The sequence below is a fragment of the Rhinolophus sinicus genome, chromosome 16 (assembly GCF_057876585.1).
Source record: "Rhinolophus sinicus isolate RSI-liver-muscle chromosome 16, RSI-T2T, whole genome shotgun sequence".
Taxonomy (NCBI): Eukaryota; Metazoa; Chordata; class Mammalia; order Chiroptera; family Rhinolophidae; genus Rhinolophus; species Rhinolophus sinicus.
In genome coordinates this window covers 47,304,375-47,316,622 of record NC_142516.1, presented here as the reverse complement: position 1 = coordinate 47,316,622, position 12,248 = coordinate 47,304,375, and the positions used below count along the sequence as shown (strand labels likewise).

The 12,248-nt window shown below is 38.6% G+C and overlaps 1 protein-coding gene across 3 annotated transcripts in view; it reads right to left on the bottom strand.

Moving 5' to 3' along the window:
• Positions 1 to 9,108, bottom strand: part of PTAR1 (protein prenyltransferase alpha subunit repeat containing 1) — a 47,827-nt gene extending 38,719 nt beyond the window's left edge. The window contains exons 1-2 of one of the 3 annotated variants that reach the window (XM_019730560.3): positions 8,896 to 9,108; positions 101 to 270 (exon numbers count right to left, since the gene is read on the bottom strand). In XM_019730560.3, the coding sequence (XP_019586119.3) occupies positions 101 to 270; positions 8,896 to 8,981 (256 nt within the window). In that variant the 5' untranslated portion in view covers positions 8,982 to 9,108. Of the gene's footprint in view, positions 1 to 100; positions 271 to 8,522; positions 8,839 to 8,895 lie in introns of those variants that run through there. The other 2 variants (XM_074330536.2, XM_074330537.2) reach the window with 2 other exon arrangements.
• Positions 9,109 to 12,248: the final 3,140 nt, after the last annotated feature.

The window sequence follows — 12,248 nt, the reverse complement described above, 5'->3', positions numbered from 1 at the left end:
CCAGAACTAGAATCTGGGAATGTCAACACCCAGAGAGGGTTCTTCCCACTATATTCCATGCTGATTCTAAAAAACGAAGGAGGACAGAGTTCATACTTACCATCTTTGTTCAGCCACTGCTTTCTCATTCTGTACAAAAGGAGCTTGTTGTGGACATACGGTAAAAGGAACTTGACACACCAGCTCTCCACACCAAGTTTGTTTTCAACCAGGACTATGGGACTCCGGTTATACCTAGCTTCAGGACATGGGATCAGGCCAATTTCATCTCTTAATATGTAAAACATAAAAAAGAATTAAAGATAAGAATACTAGCCTTCAAAATGTTTTCAATCCTACAGTATTTTTTTTTTTTAATTCACTTATTTTCCTTTCTTAAAAATATTATTTAACTCACCTACTGGCTTGGTAGAAATTTTTTTTAAAAAATCACCAGTTTCTAAAAATTCTAACATTATAGGAAAATTAGTATGCTGTACTCCTTGCTGACAGGAATGAAAATCAGTCTACTCTTTAGATGTAAATTTAAAAATGTCTTTCAAAATTTTGAACACACATACTCTTTGACCCAGCCATTCCACTGCTCAGAAGTTGTCCTATACCAAAATACATGAATAGGATATTTACTGTAACACTTCAAAAATGGAAATAATCTAAATGTGTATCAAGAGAGGACTGGTAAAATAAATATGGCTTATCCATGTGATAGAGGTTTAAAAAAATGAGGTAGATCCGTATATGCTGGTGTGAAAAGCATGCCAAGTTATACAAAACAAACAAAAAGCAAAATGCCAGTGCACAGCACAAAGCCTTTTTTAAAAAAATAATTAAAAAGAAAGATATATAGATGTATTAAAAAATTTCTCAGAAGGATACCAAGAAACTTTTGGGGAAAAGAAGGATTTTATTTTTATACAGTTTAAATTTACTAATCACTTGTATGTATTATTTCTATTTCTAAAAAATGTCAACAACTGTATTTATGCTTGCCTGCTAATAAATATATGTGGAATGGAAACAAATTATCAACAAAAGTTATCTTGTAGTTGAGATTATAAACCATGTTTTCTTCTTTATAATCCTTTATATTTAACTGAATTAAAAAAAAACAACTAATGTTGTTAAAACACAAAATACATTTCATAATTTGAACATTTTCATCTAAGGCATCTATATCCTTCAATCCACCTCAACTTAAGTTGAAAATTTATGTTACAGCCCGATATTTAATAAACAATATGCAGGGCAGCTGACTTAACATAGTAAATGAACTAGTAAACATAAAATGTTTTTGCAAAACCTGCACACATGCCTTTCAACTATAAAGAAGTTATAATTCTTGCCTGCATGAAGCATTTTCTCAAATAGTATGTCCTTCCCTTAATTAACGAATAGCTAACAAGAAACCTTTTAATAAGAACAGTTGACATAAATAACAATACTTTTAGAGTGTCTAAATAGATTTTTTTAACGTGTTTTTAAAAAGAACGGGTTTTCAGAGCTTGGGTGTGACATTATCTATTACGTCCCTGGGATTCCCCTGACAAGAAGACAGTAGTTTGACAGGTGAAAGGAGGAAAAAATGTGTCCAATTACAGGTTATAAGTCCTCTTTTTTTTGTTAGGCCACCAACACAAATTGGTGGGAGGCTGTGGAACTAAAAATCCTTCCTGGAAACTCTATAAACTGGATAACTCAAAGGTAACCTGTCTACTGATCACTTCATTAGTGACATAGGGATATGTATCTCCCTCAATAAACAGAGTAATCTAGGAGTTGCAAGTCACTAACCGTTCTTTCAAGCTAATTTAACTCACAAGTAAATTCTGAGACTGACCTAAGGCTTTTTGTACTGACAACGGGCTCAGTTGATTCAGAGGTGTTTCAATACACCATGTCAGTACTATCTAAACAGTTTATGAGTACTACCACAATGTACTGGGTTCTGCGTTAGGTTCTGTAAATGCAAAAGTAAATAAAACAAGGTGGTCCCAGACTTCACAGAGCTAATAGTTTTGCTGGGAAGTTGTGTCAATATCTATAATAAAATGTTATCACTTTGCCATTCTATAATGCAAATAAAGTTCGGTAGGAAGAATAAGCCAATGCTGAGACAGCATCTGAGGTCAATGCCCAGGACATATTTAAAAATGTGTTTTTGCATTTGTATTTGATGATAGGAAAACCAGCCACATCTAGATCTATACCTGACTAATATATGTTGGAATTTCTGGTATTTAAAAAAACCTCAGTGCAATTATTTCAAGAAAAGTTTGTTTTCTGTGTCTAATAACCACTTATAACACTTTAAAGAACTACAAAAGTCAGTAATATTAATGCTACAGTAACAAGAATAAAAGAATCCTAGTTTCTGGGTATACTTTGGTTTCTTTGGGGGGGGGGCAAGAGGGTGTTATAACTGAAATTCGCAATGTAACAACCCGCCTTGCTTACTATTTAAACCAAAAATAAAATGCCCAACTAATAATTTACTATCTAAATGACAGAACAGAGCCATCTGCACACATACAAAAAAACCACATTACTTTAGTTAGCTACCATTCTTCCAAGAAATAATTAAAAACACAAGAATGCTTTGGATATAGCAGTTGCTCAATAATTGCTACTGAAAGACTGATGGTCCGTGCACTTTGGTGCAATATTCAACTAAATTATTCAGTGATAATATTCAAATGAATAATTAAGAATATTGCTCCTTGACTCTGCGAAAGAACACTGCCTCTGATTTCTTGCTAATAAAGTGGGTCCAAGTCCTAGCTCTGTCAATGTACATCATGTCACTTGGCCTCTATAGACCTCATTTCTAAAATGCTGGAATTGCATTATGTCTCTAAATAAAAGAAATGGGCCACCTGGTCTAATCCAGCTTTCAAATTTTATGACTAAGAAACCTGGCAGCTATGCTCATGTAAGAATGAAAACAGTCGTATAAGGGATGGAAAGCACTAGGAAATAAAGAAAATTTAAAAGAGGAATACTATGTAGAGACAAAAGCACTTCATCTTCCAAGGTCCAGGGTTCCCGTTAGTCTCCGTACTACCACCACAGTCAAAGTGATTTTGGCAAGTCAGTTGCCATCAGTAAGCTCACCTGAAATACAGAAATAATGATGCCTTCCCTGTCTATATGAAAAGCAAATAATACAATGTACAGAACGTGGTGAGCTAAGAAGTGCCAAGCGAAAATGATGTCATCATTAATTCAGTTAACAGCCTGAGGTCAAGCAGAAAAGTTCTTTGCTTAACAGATAATGAGAAGCTGAGGCAAAGAATGTTAAGCATTTGTCAAGTTATCTGACCCTAAGACACACTGCTTTACTGCTTCCTAAAAATATCCCTGTACTTTATAAAGATAGGTAGGTCAGTAAGCTTCCCAGTAACTGTGCTTGACTTCAGACTTCTACGCCTCGTCCCTTAGGTCATAGTCCACTTTTTTTCCCAGATAATTTAGGGTTCCAGAATCATTTTAAAATTGGAAGAGACCTCATTTCTCCAGTCTCTCATTTTATCTAATAAGGAAACTGAAGTCCAATAAGGTCCGCAGGATTACCCAAGGTCATATTGCCAGTGGCTAAATTAAAAATCTGGTCCTTCTAATACTTAGCCCCAAACCCTTGAAGCTAGAGTGAAGATAAAGACATCAGTGAAAGTCAGCAGGATTTAGATTAATTATTTCTAGACTTCTGGTATTTAAATTTTAATTTCATACTCAAAAAAAGTTGGAAAACTCCGGGAAAAAACAAACTAAAAGTCATCTATCATCCCTCTACCACTATTATATTTGGGAAGCATCCTTTTTTTGTAAATATTTTACAAAAGTGGGATTACATTGGACATACTCCTTTATAATCCTTTTTAAAAAAAAACACCAAAAAACTTAATTCACATTAACCATTTTTCTATTAATTTTATATATTTTTAATGGTTGCAATGAATGTGTTATAAATATCAAATACATCTCCACTTATTTTCACATGATATAGTCTTAGAAACTTCTGACTCCTTCACTACCATCATATTCCATTCTTTTGTATTTTCAGGTTTCTGGAAATTGAGATTCCTGGTATTTAAGGATACTCAAGTAAATACCTGTATTACCAAGGTCATAGGATTTTTAAAGAGATGAAGATTTGTGATAACGATCAAGTTCTAATCTTTTCAAAGAGATACATACCACAATGCTCACTTTTTAAGGTTACCTTCCAAGGCTGCTTCAAAGGAATAACATTTTTACTTAAAAAGATCATACACAGCATAATACATCTCTCTCTCTTGGGGGGGGGGGGAACAGGACTTTTTATTGGGGGACAGTGTGTACTTCCAGGACTTTTGCCAAGTCAAGTTGTTGGCCTTTCAATCTGAGTTGCAGGAGGTGCAGCCCACCATCCCCTGGACGCCTGAGCCACCGGGCGGGCCCCAATACATCTCTCTTGAGTGCTTCACTTCACAATGGGATCCACTGGCTTCCAGATAAAGTTCAAAGTTCATATAACACTGATTCTGATTTTGTTCCTCATGTTTAGACAGTTTCTCCACTTTACTTTTCAGAAACATTGTCAGCTAGAATAGGCCCACTTATTATTCACAAAATATTAACCAACTTGCCTTCTGGGAGGGAAGGATGGCCCCCAAATACTAAAACCTGAACCCTGCAAAGTGGAGCGACTAACAGAAAACAACCCAAGGATTCAGGAAATGGTACAAGTCTTTTAAATCTAATAGTTATTTTATTTTTGTTTCTCTTCAAACTGGAATTTTTCCCAGAATGACCAAAAAGGAAAGTTAGCAAATGTTCTAACAGGAACTGACTCTTGCATATTGATAATTAAAACTTTACTGGTGATTAAGATATTTCAGAGCCCCCATAGGCTTTCCCAATTCTAAAGTCTAACTGTGTATCACTGAAATTATATCGCTCAGCTTATTTAGAAAAAGCTACATAAATTACTACTGTTTACTGAGTGTTTATTGTATATTTTGTGTTAGATTTTAAATACACCATTTCATTTATTCTGCACAACAATCTTATTAAAGTAGGAATTTTAACCCTGTTTTAAAAATGAGGAAAGACTCTTGTCTAAGTCTGCCCAGCTAGTAAATGACAAGCCAAGACTCAAACCCAGGACTGTCAGACTCCAAACCCAAACTTTGACAACAATACAATTGTTTAAATAAATAGATAAAAATCAAGTGTAAGACAGGACTATAGTTTCCAATTCTTCAACTTGCAGACAATCTAAAACTGCCTTTCATTACTAATCCTTTACTCAGAAATTTTCACTGAGGCCTACCCACTGCCTAGGAAGTATATTTTCCCTGAGCCAACTTTCATCCGTCCCTCATGTCTCAATATGTTATTTTCTCAAAAACAACTATATTGACCTTCTAATCTAATTTAGGCCTCTCTGTTATTATTCTTTCAAAGTATTCTTCTTATCCTTTGCGGCTCTTTTCATAATCGGTGTGTTGATCTGTTTAAAGTTCCATTAGGGCAGGGACCTTGTGTGGTGTAGTCACCAATTTACACCCCACTTAGTCCTGTACACCTAGAGACTAGCATTGTATCTGTCAAATAGAAGTGCTCTTTTGCTGAATGCGTGCATGGAATGAAAGAAATTAGACAAGTCAAGGACTTCCATAATCTGGCCCTACTGTATCTTTTCAATCACATTTTGCTATTTTGGGTTAATTTACTGTTCCCTGTGGCGGTCTCGGGCTCCCGGGGACTGTAAATCCTACCTAGCCTTCAAAGTTCAGCGCAAAACCCACCATCTCCCTTAAGGGCCTTGGTCAAGATATACCCAGCCTCCCTTCCACTTCTAACAGACTCACATAGTACTTGCTCACCATACTAGTAGTCTAACCTTAATCATTCAACACTTTGCAGGGTTAATTTACTGTTCCTGCAGGTAGGTCTTCGGTCTCCACCCAGACCTGCATTGTATCCCACACTAGTCACTAGGCACATGCGGCCTTTATGTACAAATCAATTAAGATTAAGTAATACTTAAAATTCAGCTCCTCATTCACATTAGCCACATTTCAAGCACCCCATAGCCACATACGGCTAGTAGCTACTACACTGGACAGCACAGATACAGACTATTTCCAACATCATAGATATTCCGGTGAGTGCCTTGAGTAGAACTGTATTTTATACTTCTTCCTAGTCCACTATGAATACGGAACCTACAGCACCTCGTAAACAGTGCAAGTTCAATAACTATTTTAAAGAGTAATAAAAAATAACTTGCTGGAGATCTTCAACATGACCCTAATTCTACTGTAAACAGTTGTCTTCCACATTAGTACAGGGGCTATACATTAAGCTATGGCCAGACCCTGGGTCAAGCCTTTGGTTGTTTTTCCAATAGTCTCTAATAAAAGTCAACCACACAAACAACATTTCTATGGTATTTTTCAGTTCATACAGTGCTTCACATTCATCAGTCACCATTATACTTTCCGAAGAACACGAAGGCAGGTTAAGCCTAATATTTACCTACTGACAACTAAGTGCCAGACGCTATGTGAGGTGATTTTCCTGGGTTCTTATCAGCCTCATTAGACCAAGAGAAAACTGAGGCTGAGAGAAGGTAACCTATCCACACCTATGAGTACCAGCATCCACATCTCAACCACTGTATCTTCAACACTTCCTAGCTAGATATTTCTACAAAGTCAGCATGTTTAATGGAAATATTGGTTAATAAAATTACAATCTATCTTGTGTTTGGGGGGGGGGGGGAGGAAAACAAAAAGAATGAAAAAAAATTTTTTTTTTTTGAATACTGAAAAGTGCAATTAGGTACTAACTTAGGTAAATGATTTTTTTTTCCTTTTAACTAGAAATATAGCCTCTTTATTTTAGAAAAAGTAGCTAGATTGGGGGGAAACTATGGGCAATTTTGAAAAGTTCAAATTATAAGACATTTTAAAAGATGTATATGAAGATATTGTTACTGTCGGAAATATGTATTAAAAGATAACTGAAGATTATTATTAAGCAATAGGTTAAGCTACTTAATTTTTCAGACCTGGATTACATGTCATTTCAAATGCCCATCTTATTTCATACTTTTAAATCTTGAATGATCCAAATGCTTAAAATAATTATAAATTCTGCATTGATAGAGAGCACATTGAGATTTCACCATAAAAATATGATTAAGGAAAGTATTAAAATCCGTTATGATGAATTTCAATAAATGTGATCCAGAAGAACCGGGAAGTGTTCCAAATAGCACTGTGTCAACCTGCCAAACCAATGAACACTCAATCTGTTTCCTCATATATAAAATACTGATGCTTTCCTAACCTACCTCAAAGAGGAGAAACTAAGGTGATAACTGATCTGACTTCTTTCTAACAGCTGCTATAATTTCTTCAAGAAAAATAACATCACTGATGAGAAAATAGCCCTTCATTTATTCAACTTTTTTTTTTTGGAAGATGTCTCTTGTTTGCACTAACGCTCTCATTCTCAAAAAAGGGATTGAAAGACTGATATACAAGACATCAAAGCATTCTTTAGAAGGCCTGGTACTCACTATGGTTACTGCCAGGAAATCATTCCAAACATTCATTTTGAAAAAGGCAGCAGTCCCAAGGGGAAAGGAAGTGGATGTTGTCAGAGGAGGCAGGTGTGTTTTGAGGCCATTAGTGTTTTGTTTTTAATGAGGCACAGTTGCAGGTCTCCAACTGTGTGCCACAAGGACATAAGACATCCAAAGGCTTCTTAATTCTTTGATAAGCATCACAGCGAAGGAAAAGAACACTTCATCTAGATGTAGGTTTGGCACCTCTTTTAGGCAGAAAAGCTTAAGGGGTTAGATCGCTTAAAAAGAATAATTCCCGTGTTCCAGTTTAAAGAATAAAATATTAAAATAAACTCCATAAACAATTAAAGTAAAATAATGTAAAAGTGGATCGTAAGTGTCTTTCTTTTGGGAGGAGGGATGGGAAAAGAGCTACACTCTTGCTTCTTCCTAACTCTTTTGTACAATGTTGTAGATAATCTCTCTCCTTCAATAGCTTCGTTTTCACTTGCTACTTAAAAGCATAAGTGTCAGAAATAATACAGTTTTTTCCCAGAGGACTCCACGTAAAATGGAAAGGAAGGAGGGAAAGATACATGTCCGCATGTGGTGCTCTGCTTAAAGAGGGCGGCAAGGTTTGGATAAAAAAAAGTTTACATGCTTGCTCCTTGTAACTATGAATCAGCTAATGCTAAAAAGTGTCGAGGTTTCATCTACTTTCTACACCAGCCTACAGAAGCCACACTGTGGAGAACGCTGCTCACCTTCAAGACAGAATGTCTCATCGGAGTCTCTCTACAATCTGGGGAAAAGTGAAGTGGAAATCAAAAGCCGCCTCAACCTACCTTTGGTTAATAAAAGGAGCGGTTTTCGGCCCATTGAGAATAAGATGAGCGGGCAGCCCTCTCCCCAGCGTCCGGGATGAACCTCGAACGAGCTGCCTTTCCAAAGCGTACAGACCCACCTTGCGCGTGTGCCCGTGTCCCTTACAAGGATGTAGGATGTGGACACACGGAGGAAGTCTTTCGAGTTTCCTGAACTCCTGGGAAAGGGGTGGGAGGGAGCGCGCAACAAACTCGCTCCGTCTCGATTTGCCGAGGTCACTTCTAGGGACTCGCCGGCGAGCGCGTTCCACTAGCGGAAAGCGGGCCCGGTGGAGGCCGACAACGGTCCCGCCGCGACCTCGCTCTGTCCCCTCTTAGGAGGGGCACGCGGGCCAGGAGCTGCCGTCCTCTCGCCGCCGCCCGAGGTCGGCTCGAGGCTTGGCCGGGTCCCTGCCCGCGCCCGACGACCCCCGGAGGCGGTGGAGGCGGGGGCACCGCCTGCGCGCAACTCACATGTGCGGGTTCCTCCTGAAGGCGTTGGTGATGTCCTTCACCACCCGCTGTACCAGCACCGCCACCTCTTCGCTCGTCTCGGCCATGTTGGCGGCGGCGGCGGCTCGGGCGCGCCTCCGGGAGAGCGCCGCGCAGCCGGCGGCAGTTCCGCGGGGAGCGCGCGCGTGTGCGCCGGTAAGGCCGCGCTCCCGCCGCCGCCCACACCGCCGCCGCCCACGCGGCCGCCGCCGAGCACTTCCGGGTCAACCCGCTGGCGGTGGGGGCGTGGCGTCTGCCGGGACTGGGGCGTCCTGGTTGGTCCCCGTCTGCCTCTCGTAGCCCCAGCCGAGTGTGTAAGCGTCCGAGAAGGTACTGCAGGGTCAATCGCAAAGTTACACATTGTCGCTGTTTTACACATTTTAATTTCTAGTCCAGTCGGAGCCAAGGAACAGGGGGTCCTCAAGTCACTCCCCCGGAGCCAGACACTGGTCTGACAGCCCCCACCCCACCCCAGTGCTTAGCTGTCCCAAGAACCAGGCAGGTCCCTGAAAGTCCCTGGGTTCGGAAAGTTTCACTAAGAGTTTGTTTTCTTAAACAGTTAGTCCTGTGGCGTTTTGAGAGTTGTTTGCTTCATTTTCCCAGCTGTAGGGATGAGGACGTCCAGAGACACTCCCAGTTGGACCGTGTTGGTGACTTCCTTTTGTCCTGCCTGCCAATTTAGTGCGTTAAAGGAAGAACTACGAAAGGAGGAAGTGTTATTTGCCACCTGGATATAGGATATAAAAATACAGTACAGAAATTTTTTTTAGATTTTCTACTTGGAATGTGTGGTTGACCCTTCATATCTGTCACTGATTCCACCAACCAAAATGAACCAACTCTGCATAGAAAGTATTTGGGGAGAAAAAGTTACCTTGTTGCTGATGTGTATTATGTATTTAGGCCCAGGATGGTTGCCTCTGCACTGAACACGTACAGCATTTTCTTGTTGTTACTCCTTAAACAGTACTATGTAACAGCTATTTACAGAGTATTTGCACTATTTAAAGTGTATGGGAAGATGTGCGTGAGTTATATGCAAATACTATGCCATTTTTATGAGACTTGAGCATCAATTGATTTTGGTATATGTCAGGGTCATGGAACCAATCCCCCACCAATGCAGAGGGACAATTGTACTTCATTTTGCATAATGGTTGCTGTCCCTTGAACATTGTCATTTTTGGAGTGAAATATGAGGCCTGACAATTAAGTTCGTGAACTCATCCTAGAAAAAGTGCTACATACCTCACTGCTGAATATCACTATGGTCACCTTCGAAGTACTCCCCTTGGGAAGCTATGCACCGATGCCAGCGCCTAGTCCACTTCTTCAAAGCAGTTTTGGAACTCTTACTGGAATGGCCATCAGAGCTGTCATTATATTACCCATAATGTCTCAAATGCCCTCCAACTGTCTTCCTTTCAATATTTCCTTTATCTTTGGGTGAAGAAAGAAGTAATTGGGGGCCAGATTAGGTGAGTAGGGAGGGTGTTCCAATACAGTTATTTGTTTACTGGCTAAAAACTCCCTCACAGACAGTGCCATGTGAACTGGTGCATTGTCGTGATGCAAGAGCCATGAATTGGTGGTGAAAAGTTCGGGTCATCTAACTTTTTGACGCTGACTTTTCAGCACTTCCAAATAGTAAACTTGGTTAATTGTCCAGTTGATACAAATTCATAATGAATAATTCCTCTGATAACAAAAAAGGTTAGCAACATCGTTGCAACAAGTTCATGAACTTCAGGCATTGTGTGTTTATGTGTGTGTGTGTGTGTGTGTGTGTGTGTGTGTGTGTGTGCATAGATAGATAAATAGACATATATATAGAGAGAGAGGGTGCCAAAAAAATGTACACACTTTTTAAGAAAGGAAAAAATTGTTTTAATTGTGATACTCAATATATACCGATAAAAGATGAATACAAGTCACGTTTGACTTCTGCAATTACAAGAAGTGCTCAAAGAGGTTACCGTCAACACCCAGAGACTTCTGATTACTGCGAACTACTGCTTGAGCAACATTGACCCAAGTGTCCATTTGTGTACATTTTTTTGGCACCCCTGGTATATATAGAGGATATAAACTAAACTGTTAACAATGATTATCTGTATGATAGAATTAACTACTGGAGATAATTAAGATCTATAAATATACATTCTTTATACTCTTCTGGATGTTTCAAACTTTCTACTATAAAAACTAATGTGTGTGTTGAGGGCCTAGTGGGAAAGAAGACACCAAGGAGGTTTTAATGACAGGCCTTTGTGAAGAGTTGGAGATGACCTTATTATCTGTTTTAATCTTAGTATTATTCTGCTTATATCATTATGTTGTATTGTTTATTAACTCCACTCATTTGGATTTGAAGTCCATTTTCTCATAGTAATATTATGCAAGATAGAGTGTAAATAGTACTGAACACATTCTTACTGATTATTACTACAAAAAATACCTTATTTCCTCCATTAAAAAATTAAGTGCTCAATTTATATATATATGTATATATGTGTACATATATATATATATCAAAATCCTCTAGGCCCATCCATGTTGTTGCAAATGGTAAGATTTCATTCTTTTTTATGGCAGAGTAATACTCCATTGTGTAAATGTAGCACAATTTCTTTACCAATTGTCTATTGATGGACATTTCTGTCGTTTCCATATCTTGGCTATTGTGAGTAGCACTGTAGTAAATACAGGGGTGCATATATTTTTTTCAAATTAGTGTTTCGGATTTCTCTGGATAAATACCCAGGGGTGGAATTGCTGGGTCATAAGGTAGTTCTATTTTTCATTTTTTGAGGAAATTCCATAATGTTTTCCATAGTGGCTGCACCAATTTGCAATCCCACCAACACTGCACAGGGTTCCCTTTTCTCCACATGCTTGCCAGCACTTGTTGTTTGTTAATTTCTTGATGATGGCCATTCTGACAGGTAAGCGGTGATATCTCATTATGGTTTTTATTTGCATTTCTCTAATGATTAGTGACATTGAGCATCTTTTCATACGTCTATTGGCCATCTGTATGTCCTCTTTGGAGAAATGTCTCTTCATGTCCTCTGCCCATTTTTTAATTGGATTGTTTGGGTTTCTGTGTTGAGTTGTATGAGTCACAAATTTTGGATATTAACCCCTTATCAGCTATATCATTGGCATATATCTTCTCCCATTCAGTAGGATATCTTTTTGTTTTGTTGAAGGCTTCCTTTGCTGTGAAAAAACATTTTCGTTTGTTGTAGTTCCTTTGTTTATTTTTTCTTTTGTTTCCTTGGTCAAGAGAAAAAATCAGTAAACATACTACTAAAGGTAATGTCTGAGAGTTT